This window comes from Petaurus breviceps, unplaced genomic scaffold, assembly GCF_028583685.1.
Source record: "Petaurus breviceps papuanus isolate PSGF00001 unplaced genomic scaffold, PetGlider_PUasm1.0 126, whole genome shotgun sequence".
Classification (NCBI taxonomy): Eukaryota; Metazoa; Chordata; class Mammalia; order Diprotodontia; family Petauridae; genus Petaurus; species Petaurus breviceps.
This window is the reverse complement of record NW_027185655.1, coordinates 14,125,401-14,144,590: the sequence shown is the minus strand read 5'-3', so window position 1 is coordinate 14,144,590 and position 19,190 is coordinate 14,125,401. Positions and strand designations below refer to the sequence as shown.

Genomic DNA, 19,190 nt, shown 5'->3' with positions numbered 1-19,190 from the left:
TCTCTCTCTCTCTCTCTCTCTCTCTCTCTCTCTCTCCCCACCCCCTATTTCTCTCTGTGTCTGTGTATCTGACTCTCTCTTTCCTTTCTTCTTTGTCTCTGACTCTATCTCTTTTTCTCCCTCTCCACACATACATACATAATATATAATATACAGAAAGTGAATTTACCCCAAACACAGTAACTGTTTCTAGGAAGGTGATTCACTGCTCTGCTACAATAGGTAGTTGGATGGACATTGTCCACTAAAGAACTATTGTTGTTACAGGAAAGGTTCAAAGTAGGAAACTGATGAGTCATTGGAACAATGATTTCTGAAGGTATATTCTTTTTTTTCAGTTTTGATCATATTTTTTATTTCTCCTCTGATGTGGTTTCATTTTTTTTTTCACTTAACTTAAATCAGGAGAATAAAAGATGAAGAGTTAGGTAACTTTTTTAAAAAAAAAAATATTTATTTATTTTTAGTTTTCAACATCCCCTTTTAAAAGATTTTTAGTTTTGAATTTTTCTCCCTCTCTCCCTTCATCTCCACTCCCCAAGATGCCATGCAATCTGGTATAGACTATACATGTTTGATTGTATTAACATATTTCCACATTAGTCATGTTGTGAAAGAATAATCAGAACAAAAGGGAAAAAAAACACATGAAAGAAAAAAACAAAACAAAGAGAAAATAGTATGTTTTGATCCACATTTCTCAAAGTATATTCTAATAGAGTTGATGCTGAGACTTCTACACAGCTGAATTCTATTTGTTGGGGAACTCTCTGTGAATTAATTTTATAGAACTATCTACATTTATTAGAGACCCCGGAAGAGAACCGCCCTTTTCCCCTTTCTCGGTGGGTAAGAAAAGTAGTTAATCATGTTTATTCTCATAAAAATTATTTTCTCTTGCACTTGGCTACCCAATGGGCATATGAATATACATACAAAAATATAAATGCTATAAATATTTTTACTTACGATACAATAATGTAACTGCTATATTTTGTATATATGAGTATGCATACAGTTTTGTGCATTTGTGTGTCTTTTGTGTGTGTGCATTACACACAAAATAATTATAACAGTTTTATTTCATCATAGGAAAAAATGTGAAACTAAGGGGCTATTTTTTATTATTGTTAGTATTTATACGGGGGGTGGAGCAATAGATAAGAGTTCTGCACCTGGAGTCAGTAGGATTCATCTTCCTGAGTTCAAATCTGGCCTTAGAAACCCGCTAGCTCCGTGACCCTGGGCAAATCACTTACCCTTGTTAGCCTCAGCTTCTCATCTGTAAAATGATTGGAAAAGGAAATGGCAAACCACTCCAGTATCTTTGCCAAGAAAATGTCAAATAGGATCACAAAGACTTGGACATGACAGAAAAATGACTGAACTAAAAAGAAAGACTATACTCCTATTGGTCAGTGATTAAGCAAATCATAGTATGTGCATGTATGTATGTATATATACATATATATATAAAATTATTTTGCCATCAGAAATGGACATTTTTCAGAGGAAACTAGGAAGATCTATCTTGATTGAAGTGGAGAATAATCATTATAGAACTGAACAACTTTGAAGGATTTTAGAACACAGATCAATGCAATGATATGCTACATGTACAAAAGAATGTAAATGAAACAAGTTACTCATCCCCTGACAGAGAAGTGATAATCTCAAAATTCAGAAAGGGAACTAAATTCCAAGGTAGGAGCAATGTAGCAATTTTAGTAGGAGGGAAATTTTATAAAACAAACAAAAAAGATAATAGAAAAAAGGATTCTGATTAGCACTATCATTAAATATCATTTAAGAAACTCTGCACTCAAAAAACCCCCAAGTCCATTCAGCTCATTAATTTTATTGATATGATTATTTTTCTGTAATAAAATCTATATGTTATTTTTATTTATGTTAAATATTAGTTCGTATATTAATAAAGTCTTATTTTTCACTAAAAAAGAGATAATGACTAATTCCCTTAAATGGGAACCATACCAGTAAGGTCCTAGGAGCTATGTGAGTAGTAGAAATTTCCTTAAAGAAGCAGATTCCAATAAAGCTAGAGTACCCCTAGCACCCTGGGTGTGAGTTTTATCTATGAGGCCACTCTAATTGGTGAACCACTCTGCCCTCCCAGCATGAATCCAGTTCATGCTGAACAAGCCAGCTCCAGACCACAGAAAGTGCTGGAGGTCAGTACCATTTCTGTGCTAAACTTACAAAGAATCTTGGAGGTCAGTGCCCCACTTCTCTAAAGCATTCATGAGAAAAGTGACCATCTTGCTTCTGTTTGAACACTTTTGGTGATAGGGAATTATTCACTATCTGAAAATGCAATTTGGGTGCAGCTCTAATTGTTCATCACCTGATCAGAAATACTGAGGGACCCCTACTTGTCCAGTCAAGAATCCTACAAAGTCAAACAACTCTATCCATCTACCAGTATAAAAACTTCTCTTACATAGCTACAGCTCTATCAAGTTTTATTTTATTCCCAAAGATTCATGAGAAAGGACAGTTAAAGCATTCATTTACAGAATAAAACCCTTTTTTCACTGGGGAGCTTATCTTTCATTCAAATAATCTAATATATATCTCTCTAATTATCATAGTAAGAGGAGGAATGCAGCTTTATTTGGGGTGTTACTTAGCAGGGAGTAGTTTGCAATAAATTTATAAATTTTAGTTAGTGGACTTTGGCATTTCTTTTGCTGGAACATCATTTGTACATTTATTTCCATCCATCATGTTCATTTGAAATGACCAAGAGTTTGATGTATTAGATACCCGTCTTTATTTGGGGAAGAGGAGTGGGGAGGGGACTGAGAGAGGCTTGAAACACTTATCTAACAAGGCAGAGAAAGAAAAGGAACCGAAGAATGCTTGGGGTGGGGGGTGATTAAATACCTCTGACTTTACTTAGGAAAATCAGGACAGCTTAAATGTCTACTGTATTTGCTTCTTTTCAAACCATGAACAGTTTCCAAAACCCCATGCTGCTCCAAGATTAATTGAGTCCTGTTTGCTCCTGGCTTTGTTGGGGTACTGAAGAGAAAGAATTTCCACAGAACCTGTAGCTGCAAAGAGAATATCTCATTAATGTATGATTAATTGCCATTTGCAAAATGATTAATTAGTCATTTTGACAGTAAACTAAGCCTTAACTCATACCTTTGCTGGCCTACAAGTTCTGAATTTAGAAGAAAAATATATTAAAAAAAAAAAAAACCTTTCCATCACCCTACTTGCCCCTCCCCCTTCCCTCTCCCTGTGAAAAAGCCGAATGTCTTTGCATATTCTGGTCTTGTCCTATTTCATCTAGTTTTTCTTTAAGAACAACAGCTCTGGAATAGAAACTCTCCAGTTTGATTGATGGCTTCTCTTTCTTTCTGCAAGTTGGAAATTCAGAAAAGAATTTTTCTCCCACAGGTCTCCCTGCTTATTGGTACAAGAGTTATTTCCACTTTGCTGCAGAATTGATTTGCAACACTGAAGTATGAGTTTGTATATTTTTCTCACTGGCCTGTCACAAGGTATAAGTCAGAAAACCTTCTGCAGCATGATGGATTATGTAGACAGAGGCCTCGTTGAATTATTTTCATTAAAGGCCAGATAAAGAGCCATTAACTTTTCAGGAGTAGAAGGATTCAAAATCTTCATTTGTACATTTCACAAATTATATTACTTAGTGACACTCATCTCCTCTACATCTACTTCGGTTCCTTGGTTCTTTTTTTTTAAGCTTTTACAAAAGGATATTTGCTTCAAAGATGTAGCAAGAACAAACAGGCAAACATTTCCCTTCAACTCTCCAGAGACACAATCTTCACCCAGTTCTTATATAATATTGGTCCTGCCAGGTTCACATTGAGATCTGGCCAATCTGTTAGATGAATCCCCATCTCAGCTCCTTCTAGCTAAGGTGTAAGGCCATTCCTTGCTCCTTAGCTCATCAATGCTTGATGGGCTGCAAAAACCTGCTTGGTATCTGACTCCTGGTTTCCTGTTGTCCTCTGGTTGCTCACTCTAGCAGCTTCCAGATAAATCTCCTTCACCTAAAAGGGAAAAAAGCATCCCTGTTGTTTCCAATTTTTGATACTAAAAAGAGTTACTGGAAAACACTTTTTTATGAATTCAGAGTTTTTTTTCTTCTTTCTTTGATTCCTTTTAATTGCAGACCTACTAGTGGAATAGCTGGATCAAAGGGCGTGCACTGTATGGTAACTTTTTGTGTATAATTCCAAATTACTTTTTGGAATGTGAGTACCCATTCAGAGGTCCACCAATGGTACTCAGTATGCCTATTTTCCCATAGCCCCACCACTATTTATCGTTTTACTTTTTTTAGACCTTTCTTTGCCAATCTGATATATATGAAGTGATTCCACTCAGAATTGTCTTAATTTTAATTTCCCTATTTAGTAGTAATTATATATATACACACACACACACACACATATATATATATATATATATAATTAAAAATATTCTGGGTTTCTTACCTTCAAAGCTGTCCATTCATATACTTAGAATTTTTGTTAATTGGGAATAATTCATATTCTTAGAAATATGAATCTGTTCCTTATTTATGTCAGAAAGAAGACCTTTATCAGAGAAATTTGTCATAAAGATTTTCCCCTTATTTACCTTTGTAATATTTGTATTATTTGTAATGGTTTTGTTTGTCCAAAAACTTTTAAAATATTAATAATTCCTCTCCTTTTGATTGTCTGGGACCTATGACAATTGGTCATTTTCTAGACTTGAACTTCTTCTAACCAATCTTTTCATCTGCATTGTTGCAGACTCATTTTCTTTTTCTGCTTTGTCTCCATTCATACAAATATTCCTATGTACCACTGAACTCCTCATAACTGTCATTTCTTACTGAATAATTATATTTCATTCTATGCATATTGCACAGGTTGCTTTTCCCTCCAACCATTCTTCTTTTGACATGCACCAACTTTGTCTCCAGTTCTCTGCTAACAAAATGATCATTGGATCTCTTTTCCTGTCTTTGACATTTTTAACATGAAGCCCAAACTGTTAACTTGGTAAACTTCTTCCAAATCTTCTGGTTCTCTGGTTCCAAAGAAAACAAGTCTCACCCATCCTCCATTTGATAACCTTTCAAATGTTTGAAGAGAACTGTCTTGTCCCTGCCGAGTCTCTTCTTCTCCGTAATAGATATTCCAATTCCATCAACCAATCTTCAAGTGACATAGTTTTATATCCTTTTAACACCCGTTTCCTTCCTCTGTACAATCTCTTGCCTGTCAATGTTCTTCATAAACAATAGTACGCAGAGATGAGCATAGGACTCTAGATGAGGTCTGATGAGGGTTAGGGTTAGTCCTATGGTACAAAATCAAACATATATATTTTTAAATCTATGCCCCTTGCTGTCTGCTGAGTCTCAATGCTAACTCATGTGGACCTTTCAGGTGACTAACTGCTCTCCACCTTATCCCCTCCCATTCTTTCTCAAATAATTGCCATCGCTCTGTGCTTATTCCAGCTTACATTTGTGCAGATCACTTTTTTTTCCCTTTTTAGAACCCAAGGATCAGACTTCTTCATTTTATCCCTGCTGAAATTCATTTTATCCTTTCCCCCAATGCTCTAGGCTGTCAAGATCCTTTGAACTTAGCTCTGTTTGATAGTTTTCATTTCTTCTAACTTATTACTTATTTCTTATTGAGAGCTTTTTAAGATATTCCACTTTAACTAGGATCATATTGCTGTAAGGTTGCTTAGAAGGCAACTAGTCAACTTGCCTTCTTTTATGTATGAGGAAACCGAGCCCTAAAAAGCTTACATGACTTGTCCAAGGTCATTAGAGTTCAATTATAGATGCAGGATTTGAACTTGGTTCTTCTGTCTCCAAAGCAGGTGATATTTTCATTGTACCACTTTAATATTCTAATTATCTGGTGTAATTTATCATCTGAGATTTTTTCCATGCCACACATTAATATTTTAACTCACATTTCTGGAAGAATTTTATTTGGTCCTTCCTTTATGTTGTAAAATGTCTTTATTATGATAACTTTTGTTTTGATTTAACATTTACTTTTTTTCTTGAGATGAGAACGAGATAGGTCTGATTTTGCAATGTTGTATTAATATTGTTGTTATTAATCTTTTGTTTTCTAGGAGGACCAGTGCCATCACTGGTGGCCATTTGCATGTTGGATTTAAGTGGGGGCAGAATCATACAAAGTTGTCACCCTCATTTTCTCATCTCGAGTCATCATCCAGTGGCAGGACAAAAGTTAAAATAACTGGTAATGGCCCAAGGTTCAGTGGATGGCCTTGGTATCTTCAATGTCTGACCAAGCTCTAAGCAATCCACAGAACCTATTTCAGTTGCATTCATGGCCATTGGAACAAATTGTTCTCATCCACCCATTTCACCAAGTCTTCACATGCTTGGGGTAAACATCCCTTTAACTCACCAGTGCGTTTGAGGCCTTCTGGTTACCCTCAATCCAGTTTAGTCACTCTGCTGAGATGATTTACCACAGTGTAGCTACTGCACATGCTGTAGCTTCTTGGAGCCACAGGTGAAGGTGGACACCAAAGGTGTATGGGCATCCCTGAAAAGGTCTTGGCAAGCCCTAACACCAGAGGTTCTAGTTTTCCCTGAACAACTCATACACTCCATATTAATATTAGCTAGCAGATGGGGTGGCCAGGTAGCTCACAGAGTAAGAGCACCGGCTCCAGTGTCGGGATGACCTGGGGATCAAGTCTGGGCTCAGATACTTAGCACCACACCCAGAAATGACTGGCTGTGTAACCTTGAGCAAGTTACTTAACCCTGATTGCTTAAAAAAATATTAGCTAGCATTTATGTAGTGATTTAAAGTTTACAAAGCACTTAAAAGTATTAAGTCATTTTATCCTCACAACCTGCAAGGTAGGTGCAATTATTATCCCCATTTTACAGATGAGGAAACTAACACAGACAAAAGTGACTTACCCACACTGGTAAGTGTCTGAATCAAAATTTGAACTCAGCTCTTCCTGCATTCAAGTCTAGCATTCCATCTGAGTTAAAGCTGCTGGTATAGGGTAGTGTACTAGATGGTGGTCTTTGGACAGATGAATGTATCCTCTATCCTGACTAGGTGTTGATAGAACTAAGGAAGAGAGGAGGCCTCCTGCTGATGGCCAGTATAGATGGGCTGAGTAAGAGGAAGGTAGAAAGTACCTTCTGCTTGGCTGAGTGCAGAGCTTCAATAGAATTTTAACTCCTTGAGGGGAGGGAATGTATCAATTTTGTCTTTGTGTCTCTATTTTATATATGAAAATATCCAAATATGTAGTAGGTACTTAATAAATGCTTGTTAAATGAATGAATGAATAGGGTAGAAGTGAGGTCATCTGCTGATAGGACTTAGAAATGGAAAGGCCTTATGCTATTAACCACATAAGATGAATATGAAGAGGAAGAGGAAGAAGGCTTCCACTCAATGTGGTCACTGGCCATGCTGAAGGAGGGAGGGATCTGACTGGCACTGACTGGTAGGGTTTAAGGGGCAACAAAATCTGCTATCCCTGGCTGGGCTTATAGAGGGCAAAAGGAGGGACCAAGGCATAGGAAAGGCAGGAAGAAGGGGCTAAAGGGATGGAACTGGGTCACTTTGAGATGCTTTATTATACTTACATAATCTCCTCAATTCCAAAAAAGCACATACTAGTATCATGCATAATTTCAGGTGATTATCCCAACTTTTACTCCCATTGACAAATCAGGTCCCCAGAGAGTGGCTGCTCTATTCACTTGGGGTTCTGAGGGCACTTCTAAGTACCTCTGGGTGGTGATTTTCTTAGGATCATAGCTGACAAAATCCTGTTGGTGTGCTTCTTAAAATTAACAACTCGGTATAATTTAATCACGTGGATTTAAGTGGCTTTTAGAAAGAGGTATTCAAGAAGGATGATATAGTTTGTATAAAACATCTCCCAAAAGTATATGATTAAAATGACATATAAGATTCAGAATATTGTATTAAGAATGACTTTGGGGAGAAAAAGAAAGACTTTGAGTTACTAAGTCATTTTAACCATTATAAATACAGAAATTAAAAACAAAGCAACTATGAAGATAGACACTATCTGCATCTAGAGAAAAACTGATAAATAGAACTATATATAGAATAGTTTTACATATTTATATCTATCTATACTTTTTTGTGTAAAATGGTAGCCCTGTCTAGGGTAGGGTGGGGGGAGAAAAAAAGAATTCTACAGGATAACTTTTATTTATTTAGAAGGAATAGCAAGATGTACATGGAAATGTTTGTTTTATTTTATAAATATTCTAAATCATTTTATAAATTAAAAAAGGAAAAAAAAAAGAAAATGCATGTGACAACCAGGGAGAATTCATGGCTTATCTTGCTACAATTCTTTCTATCTCCTTAGTGGACTCCTCAAGAAGGTTCCCAAAGGTCTCTTTGTAGTTTGTTATGACTCTGCATCTAGTCTACCTTGATATACAGTGAATGGGTAGGTTGGAATGGTGCTAGGATGCTGATGGGAAGTGGGAAAGTCTGAAATCCTCCAGACTCATCAAAACTTATTGGGTCCTCCTATAGCCAAGGAGTGTAGCAAGGGAGGAGAAAAGAAGAGCTGGACTGAAGCTTCTCTTTCACTGCCTCCAATCCTCTCTTGCATCTTTGGGATAATTCTGGTTATCAACTAGTCTGATATTTTATAAAGTACTCCTAGGGCATGGCTGAATTTCTTCAGAATATTGGACATTCTTCTTGAGTTACTTCATCCTACTTCATTCAATGACATTTTACACTTAATGTAAAGTGTTTGATTGATTTATTGAAGATAAAAACTATGATTGAGATTGATTGGTGGAATGACACTTGTTCTCAAGTCATTAAGGCATCTTTTCACTTACTTTAGGTGGTCTGGGTGACTTCATTGACTTATTCAATCAGCCTCACTCTTACACTGGTTAATGTACTTAGTCTTAAACTCCTACCTATTTCATGATTCATAATAAATATTAAGAGGGCAAACATTTGTAACTGTGGGCCAGTTAGGAGTTGGACAGGATGATTCTCTGCAGTCTTCTGCTGTTGCTAATGATGGAATGTTAATGTTATTGTGATAATATTGATATTATTGCACTAAAGCTGATGGCATTGTGTTAATGACAAAATAATTTAACAGTCATTGTGCTGATTGACCTCTACATAAGCATTTGTAACCCATTGGCCAGAACCTTACAAAGAACAGTTTTAATCTTGGAGTCACAGCTCAAAAAATCTCTTTTTGGCTCATATCTCATGAATATCAGAATATAGCATAAGAAAAAACAGTAAGAAGTAAATTGATCTCAGCTACAATGCCAGATTTCAGCCCAAAATGAATCAAATATAGGGCAGACTGGAAAAAAAAACTCTACAGGACCCATGACCAAGTAGATTACTTCAAGTGATACAGAAAGTAAAGGATCCCTGCATGCCTATCCCTTGGCTTAGGGCTTTGGCTTTTCTTAGCAACATAACTTTCTATAAGTAACCACAGACTGTCCACAAAACAGGTTGTGTTCCTCCCTGACATTCTCTGCCTCTCCATTGATCTCTGTTTTTCTCTGTCTCTCTACCTTTGTTTATCTCTGTGTGTGTGTCTCTGTCTCTCTTTGTCTCGATCTGTCTCTCTCACACATACACATACATATACACATGCAGAAAAATGAAGAAGCAGAGCAAGATAGAGACAGAGACATATGCAAAGCATTAGAAAAGCATTCAGATTTTTTTGTGGACCCTAAATGACTGTGTGACTTATAGAAAACCAAGCACAAAAGTTGCAAAGGATAAGCACACAAGGCTCGTTTGCTTTCTGTGTCCCTGGTAGGAATATCTACATCTGTCTGGCCACTGATTCCTTATGGGGGGTGGGAAGCATGTCTTATGTAAGATATTATTGCTATCCTGAGTTCTGGCCTCAGTATGAAAATATCACTTGCATTTGAAACATAGGACCTTAGTTAAAATTCTGCCTCTGAAATTTAACCTGAATGACCTTGGGCAAGTCCCTTAATCTTTCTACCACATTACACTATGAAAATTGACACCTCAAAAGTAGGGACTGACTCTTGCCTTCCTTTGTGTCTTCAGTGATTAGCGCTGTACTGGACACATGGTTGATTGTTGTCTTTTGTACTTGAAGTGGACCAAAATGACATTATTATGTTGAGGACAATGTACAATGTATCTAACTGTGGCTGATCAGACCAATATGTGCTCATAAGGACCTACCACATGTTGGCCAAATATTCTGTATGAGCATTTGCAATGGAGATATCTCTAAATGTGCACATTACACATTTTGTTTGAGCTATTGCAATTCTTCTTTGATCATAGAGTTTCTCTCTCTCTTTCTCTCTCTTTCCCTCTATCTCTGTCTCTCTCTTTCCCTCTCTCTCTCTCTCTCTCTCTCTCTCTCTCTCTCTCTCTCTCTCTCTCTCTCTCTCTCTCTCTCTCTCTCTCTCTCTCTCTCTCTCTCTCTCTCTCCTTTCTCTCTCATATCTATTTACCTATAAGGAGAATCAGAAATAATGGATGAAAGTTGCGACCAGGCCAAGTTAGCCTTCATTTTAAGGAAAACCTACCCAAATTTTCAGTCATCCTAAAATGGGATTTGCTAAAGGAGAGATGGTAGGATAGATCTTCTTGAACATTTTCAAAAAACAGGTTGGGCTGACACATATGGAATATGTTATAGGAAGCATTCTTTTTATGTATGGATTGGACTAAATGACTATTAGAGTCCCTCCCCATTCTCAAAATCTGTGATTTTGTGATTCTGTGACTGTTAAGGAAACTGTGAAATGGCATCTGAAGATTACAAACATGAATATAAGTAGCAAATAATCAAACAAAACTGAGCAGCTATCACAGGATAATTAAAATAAATGATAGAAGTTTAGGTGGTAATATGTGAAAGTACAACGCTAGCTATGCAACATAAAGTAACAGATTTGAAAGATAAAGGAAGACATACAGATCTCAAATTAACTATGATCCCAAAAGACATTGTAGAACAAAGAGGCCCAACAAAATAATTCTCGTAGTGAAGACTTTCCAGGGTAGACAAAATTAAGCAACTTTCTGTAGGTATAGAGACTATATAATGCAATAGAAAAAAATACTTAAAAAAACTCTTTAGGAATCAAGAAAAAACTAAATACATTAAAATCATCAATTAAAATAACCTTGGACTATTCAAAATTAGTGCAAAAAAGTTTATAAATCCCTTAAACAATATAGGTCATACCTCTCCCCCTAATATACATTGTAAGAATTTCCATATTTTTGAAAATAGAAAATTTTAATCCAAAGATAGACAAAGTTTGTATGGATTTAATTAGCACACAGTGAAAGAAATCTTTAGTAGAGTAGTGGAAGAAATACAAACTACCTGACTAATAAATGTATAAACAAAATATTAATAACCATCACCTATTATTATTTACAGGTATGCATTAATGCATACTTCTATCTCCATATATGTCCCTATATATTTATATGGATCTGTGACCAAATAAAGTAAATAGTATTTTCTAATTTTAATAGAAACAATTAATTTAGTATTTTTCTTAAAATATGTGGCATGAATGACACAAAAGATAACAGCATTTCAGTACATTTAGACTTATTAACAAAAATGTATTTAGGACAGATGAAACAATACTATTAAAACCCCAAAAGAAAACATGCAAAGAAATGGTCAATCCCAAAGAAAAAACACCTTCATCAATAATTAAAAAGGAAGATTAAGTTTTATGGAAGTATAACAATAAATGTTTTAACAAATCAAGATGCACTTAATTCACTTAATGGTTTTAATGACTTCAATAGTCTATTTTCTTTTCATTACCTTTAGGCAACATCAAAAATAAAAAGAAGAAAATGTTGCATCAAGAAGCAAAGCTAAACTCCTGTTGTTTAAAGAAAAAACACATAATACAAAAACATACACCGATATTTAAATCAAGTGTTTGTTCTAGATGTGCAGCTGCAAATTCAAAAAAGACTGGAGTGCCATTACTGGTGTCTAATAGAGGACAAGGAAAACTCAAAATGTGATAGAGATGAAGGAGAGAACTACACAGTGTTGAAGATGAATCTGAACAAGCAAGAGGTAACCATTCTCTAAGTATAGGCACTGAACATTCTTAAACTAGAAAAAATCATGCAAAAGGAAATATCAGCACTACAAGAAATAGATAAGATTACTTAAAAAATAGTAGGGAATTTCAACACTTTGCTACCAGAATGCAACAGATAAAAAATGAAGAGTAACACTGAAATTGTAAACACATATTGAACTAATTGTAGAGAGAAATAAATTGGAAAAGCAGAAAATACACATTCTCTTTTAGTTCACATACAACATTCACCCCAATATTTACCAATTTCTACACACTTCATAACAGAAAAGACATACATAAATTCAGAAAAACAAGAAGTAATCATTTTTAGTTTCCAAACTATATGCCAATTAAGTGACAATGAGATAATAATTATAGTGAAAGTGATAGAACCATATGGAAAGTAAAATAATCTATTAACCAGTAATTGGGTTAAAGAAAAAAAAATTAGGGGTGGCCAGGTAGCACAGTGAGTAAGAGCACTGGACCCAGAGTCGGGATGACCTGGGATTGAATCCAGGCTCAGAAACAGCACCACACCCAGAAATAATTGGCTGTGTAACCTTGAGCAATTTACTTAATCCCACTTGCTTAAAAAAAAAAAGAAAAAATAACAGAATACTTATTGTTTAAAAAGTTTTGGTCTTTATGAATTATTTGTTTGTTTTTAGTTTTAGTTTATGAGAATAACAGAATATTTAGAGACAATAACAAAGCCACATATGAAAATAGATGGGATGCAATGAAAGTACTTCTTGAAGGAAAATTTATATGAGGTAGTACCTACAAAATTAGAGAGAAAATAACAGGATTAAGTTTGCACCTACAAACATTAGGAAAGAAATAAAAGTTATCTAAAGCAAAGGAAAGAGAGGGGAAGAAAGATAGGGAGACAGATTATAAAGATAAGAGTAAAAATGAAATGAATAGTGAAAGAATAATTGAATAGATAACACAAACCAGTTTTTTTTATTTAAAAAAAAATCAAAGTTCATCAGGAAATTTAATCCAAAAAGGGAGAGAAAAACTCAAATCAACAAAATTACAAATCAATAATTGAATAGATAACACAAACCAGTTTTTTTATTTAAAAAATAATCAAAATTCATCGGGAAATTTAATCCAAAAAGGGAGAGAAAAACTCAAATCAACAAAATTACAAATCCAAATAAAAAAAAATAAAATCAAACACCAATGGAATTATTGAACTCTTTATATTTTTAAATCACTTAATTGAAAGGAAATATATTATTCTCTACAATAATCTAAAATACCAAATAAAGTTGTCAGCATGTGAATAATTCAAAAGCAACATTATCAGAAGAAAAAATTAGAAATTGGTTAAAGAAATAAATTTTAAAATCCAGTAGAGAGAATTTTGAAGTAATATTACTTCAAGTTTTCCAAGAACAAATAATAGCCATGTTGCATAGATAATTGATGGAGAAAAATGGAATATCTTTTTAGGAAACATGATGGTGACTTTAAAACAAAGAAAAGTGATGTAGAAATGGCAATATGGTCTATAGACCAATTTCACTAATGAATAAAAATTTAATATATTAAGTAAATTTAGATAAGTAGCACACCAAAAATAATGTCTCTCATGTAAACAAATATAACAAAGTTAAGTATCTGAATAGAATTTTGAAAAAAATTAGATATGACAAATCTCTGGCAATTACTGAATGAGAATCATAATGAATATGCATATTCCTCAACCTTTTATGGCACTAAAAACAACAACAACAATACTTACCTTGAGCTAGGGCATACACAATTTGTAAACAAATGCAAAAAACCAGAAGTATTAAACACAACCTTTATGGACTACAACACAATAGATAAACTAAAGGGGAATTTGAATAAAGAATTCAGACTTAAATGGTAACCTGATAATTCAACCACAAAAGTGATGAGGGAATGAGAGAAACCATGTAAACAATAAATAATTTTATTTAAGGAAATGACAACAAGGTGAAAGTGTACCAGTACTTTGGGGCTGCAGGCAAAGTAGCCCTTAGGGGGAAATTAATATTTCTAAACACTTTTGCCAACAAAAAAGAGAATGGAGAGATTAATCAATTACACATGCAATGAAAAAAATAAACTTTAAGGGCAACAAAACAACTCCTCTCCCAATAAGAATGGAAAAAATAGAAATTTGAAAGTCATAGAAGATATAAATTGAAAAACACTGAGATAAAGCTAGGGACTGTTCTTAAAAGACTAATAGAAAAAAAAAACTAATTTAATTTTAAAAAATACATTTCCAGGGTGGCTAGGTGGCGCAGTGAGTAAAAGCACCGGCCCTGGAGTCAGGAGGACCCGAGTTCAGTTCCAGCCTCAGACACTTAACACCCCCACACACAAAAAAAACTAGCCGTGTAACCTTGGGCAAGTTACTTAACCCCAATTGCCCTCCAAAAGGCAAAAACAAAAAAAAATACATTTCCAAAGTGAAAAATGAAAAAAAAATCATATATTGATATTAATAGGTGCAGAAAAACACCTCTTGACAAAATAAAGTACCAATATGTGGTTAATTTTTTTTACAAGCATAAGAATAAATGGACCCTTCTTTCTAAATGATATCTTACTCAAATCTAGAGCCAACATTAGTATAATTGAGAAGCCAAAGAAGCCTTTTCTATATGATCAGGAGTGAAACAAAGATGCCATTTGTCACTACTATTACTTAAGTTTTATAAAAGCAAGATATTGCAATCTAACAACACAAAGAAACTGGGAAAAAAATGACAACAAATGAAATAGTAGAAATAATCAGTAACTTCAGGAACATAAGAAGATTTAAAGCAAACCCCCTAAATCTCCAACTTTTCTGTATAAGAAAATCACATAGAAAACTATGGAAAAAATAAATACCATTGAGATTACCTACAAAGTATAAAATAACTCTAAATGCACCTTTCAAGACTGTACAACTACAAAATAGTTTACAAAAATATAGACAAGTAATTAAAGAGAAGGGCAGTTAGGTGATGCAGTGAATAGAGCACTGGCCCTAGAGTCAGGTGGACCTGAGTTCAAATTCGGCCTCAGACATTTTATACTTACTAGCTGTGTGACCTTGGGCAAGTCACTTAACCCCAACTGCTCCTCCAAAAAACAAAAACAAACAAAACAAAAAATAAAAATGTAATTAGAGATGATTGTAACATGACATGAAAAAATGACAATATTATGTATAGTGAATTATTTACAGATTTAGTATCATGCCAATCAAATGACTAAGGAGTTATTTTAGATAGGAATATAGAAAACAATATACTTACCCTGGCCCATACTAACTGAATTACCCTTGGCAAAATATTTAACTTCTCAGTGCTCTATATATTTCTCTAAGATTTTCTCTAAGAAATAGAAAAGGTTCTAACCTTTATTGAAACAGGAAGTTATTCCCAAGGAGACAATCAGAATAGAGGATATCAGATGAGTGATAGGGAAAATAAGGGAAACAAAACAGTGAAGTTAACAAAGATTTCAGGAAGAAGAAACTTCAAAGATCTCGAACACAAACATATATCAACAAGAAAAGCAACAACAGAAAGAAATAAGGCCTTCAGATTTAGTACATGAGTTCAGACATCTATGAATAAATACTGCTAGGCAAAGGAAAATGATACAGTGCTTGACAAGACAGAGGGCCCTGTGGAATTGGAAGATAAAATGGAACAACAATACACTATTCCTGAGTGGTTTAATAGAGAAATGAGAATTATGAGATCAGTGTTTATGTCTTGCATAGCAAAAATAATGATTGGAAAAGAAAAATTGGAAACTGCAATAAAAGAGAATACTAGATTGGAAATTTAAATGTGTAGAAACAAAGGACAATTTAGAAGAAGAGAAGCAAAAAGCAATAACAATAAAGCAATAATAGGGAGTTGTTAAGAAATAGGCTCATTCATTGAAATAATCTTATCCTTTAAAGATGAATTCAATTGTTACTAAAGATATAAAGAATTAAAGGTGAGTAATTGTGTTAGTTGTCTGTTTTTGTGACTTGTACTAATTTCATGAGGTCAGGGGCAGTGTCTTTTCTAAACTTTCTATCTCTAATAACACCTATTATAAGTGTTCTGTCCAAATTGAGCAACTATTCCATGCATAGGACCTCACATTCCTCATCTACTAAAGTTAGGAATTGAACCAGATGGCCTTTAAAGCTCCTTCCAGCTTTAAATCAGTAGCTTCCACTTGGCAAATATGTTTCTTACAATACATATGATTAAAGGCAGCCGGGTGGTGCAGTGGATAGTGTTGAACTTGGAGTCAGGAAGACCTGAATTCAAATATGGTCTCATAAATAAATGGACACACACATACATGTATATATATATATACATATATGTATATATCACATATATATATACACATACATGAATTGCTTTGCAAACTCTAAAGTGCTATATAAATGGTAGCTATTAATATAGATTTAAATTTACTGAGCAGTAGGTAGTGAGTAATCTGATCCATCAATATATTGTGAAGCAGTGTGGTATAATGGAAATATCAGATTTTGAGTCAAAAGAACTAGGTTTGACTCCTGGCTTTGCCACTTGGTACCTGTGAGACCTCTGATAAGTCACTTAAACTGTCGAGTCCCTGGTTTCCTTATGTGCAAATAAGTACATTGAATTACATGTCTAGCCCTCCGAGCCCACCTAGTTCAATACTTGTCCTCCCTTCTTCCTCTTCCTCTTTTCCTCTTCCTGCTCCTCTTCTTCTTCTCCTTCTTCTCCTCCTCTTCCTCCTCCTCCTCTTCTTTCTTCTGCTTACAGATAAGCAAACTAAAATGATTTGTTCAAGGTAATAAGTGTCAGAGGTGGGATTTGAGTTCACATCCTTGAATTCCAGGAGTACTCTTTCCAGAATTTCATACCATCTCTTACTGGCTGAAGAATCAATGCTTTTTCCATACTACTATACTACCTCCATTTCAGATGAACTCTGAGGTCCTTTTCAACTCTGGATGAAAAAAATTAGATCCTATGATCCAGTAAGTGTTTAGAAAAGAGGATGACAAAAGTCAAGAATGTTTCATACCAGAGGAGAAAAGGAACAGGCTTAGAATCTTAGAATGAGAAAGACTCTTTGAGACAATGTAGTCCAACAACCATCATTTTATAGAAGAGGAAAATTACACTCAAACGTATTAAACTACCCAAATCCATGAAACTAATAAAGTGTTAGGACCAGGACTTAGCTCAGGTTTTTAAATCACGTTTTCAGAGCTCATTTTATTATACTACATTGCATCTCAGGGCAAAGACTTGGAAGAAAATGTAGCAATCTAGCTTTCTCCATAGCTTCAAAGGAAGTGAAACCTTTGAGTCAGAGTTTTTTATTACTCTAAACAATGTGTACATTTACTCTATTGAGCCAGAGGAAACCTATACCAGTTCTATTCAGTAACATAGGTGACATCACAAAACATAGTAATTGGGCTCAAAGTGCTCCAACCTTTATATAAATTATTCCCCCAAGCACTATCAAATATATCATATAGAAAGCACAATTTGGTTTTATTTTCGGCTTTTCTCCTAGCTTGGTGCCAGGTTCTGCTGCTTAAGTCGCATCCCTGAAACAAGATGGTGAAGGTCGGAGTCAATGGATTTGGCCGTATTGGGCGCCTGGTGACCAGGGCCGCATTCACCTCAGGTGGAGTAGATGTTGTGGCCATCAATGACCCCTTCATTGACCTCAACTACATGGTTTATATGTTACAATATGATTCCACTCATGGCAAATTCAAGGGCACTGTCAAGGCTGAGAATGGGAAGCTGGTGATCAATGGAAAAGCCATTACCATCTTCCAGGAACGGGATAGCACCAATATTAAATGGGGAGATGCTGGAGCTGAGTATGTTGTAGAGTCCACTGGAGTCTTTACCACCATGGAAAAGGCTGGGGCTCACTTGAAGGGTGGAGCCAAGAGGGTCATCATCTCTGCCAATTCTGCTGATGTCCCAATGTTCTTGATGGGAGTGAACCATGAGAAATATGATAATTCCCTTAAGATTGTCAGTAATGCTTCCTGTACCACCAACTGCTTGGCCCCCTTGGCCAAGGTCATTCATGACAACTTTGGCATTGTGGAAGGACTCATGACTACAGTCCATGCCATTACTGCTACCCAGAATACAGTAGATGGCCCCTCTGGTAAGCTGTGGCGTGATGGGCGTGGTGCTGCCCAAAACATCATCCCTGCTTCCACTGGTGCTGCTAAGGCTGTAGGCAAGGTTATTCCTGAGCTGAATGGGAAGCTCACAGGCATGGCCTTCTGTGTTCCTACTCCCAATGTATCTGTTGTGGATCTGACCTGCCACCTGGAGAAACCTGCCAAATATGATGATATCAAGAAAGTGGTGAAGCAAGCATCAGAGGGACCCTTGAAGGGCATCTTGGGCTACACAGAGGACCAGGTTGTATCCTGTGACTTCAACAGCAACACTCACTCTTCTACCTTTGACGCTGGCGCTGGTATTGCCCTCAATGATCATTTTGTCAAGCTCATTTCCTGGTATGACAATGAGTATGGTTATAGCAACCGTGTAGTAGACCTCATGGTCTACATGGCCTCCAGGGAGTAAAGTGGAAAGCCATGGATCTTCATCCCCAGCCAAAAAGAGGAGATCCACCACTGGGGAGCCCACATTCCTAACCTGTGTTCCTATACTAGGGATCCCATGTCCCATTCACATCCTTGTTCCAAAGCACCCCTGTAGTAGGGGGAAGAAGCCTAGAGTCCTGTATTGTGTACCTTCAATAAAGTCAACATATTCAGTGCAAAAAAAAAAGCACAATTTGTAGTGGAATTTAGTTTGCAATTGAAACTTTGTAAGACATTAATTTTATCTCTTCTTTTTACCACAATAATGTGTCTTATTCATTGTTTAAGTAGTTAAATTTTCATTTTAAGAGAAGAAAATGTGTTTTTCTTTCAGAATGATGTGATGATTTTATTTGCTAACAT

At 35.4% G+C, this 19,190-nt stretch overlaps 1 protein-coding gene across 1 annotated transcript; it reads left to right on the top strand.

The window, feature by feature from the left end:
* Positions 1-17,738: 17,738 nt before the first annotated feature.
* LOC138165021 (glyceraldehyde-3-phosphate dehydrogenase-like) lies at positions 17,739-19,014 on the top strand. The gene has a single exon (XM_069093086.1). The coding sequence runs from the start codon at positions 17,806-17,808 to the stop codon at positions 18,805-18,807; it is 1,002 nt and encodes a 333-aa protein (XP_068949187.1). The 5' UTR covers positions 17,739-17,805; the 3' UTR covers positions 18,808-19,014.
* Positions 19,015-19,190: the final 176 nt, after the last annotated feature.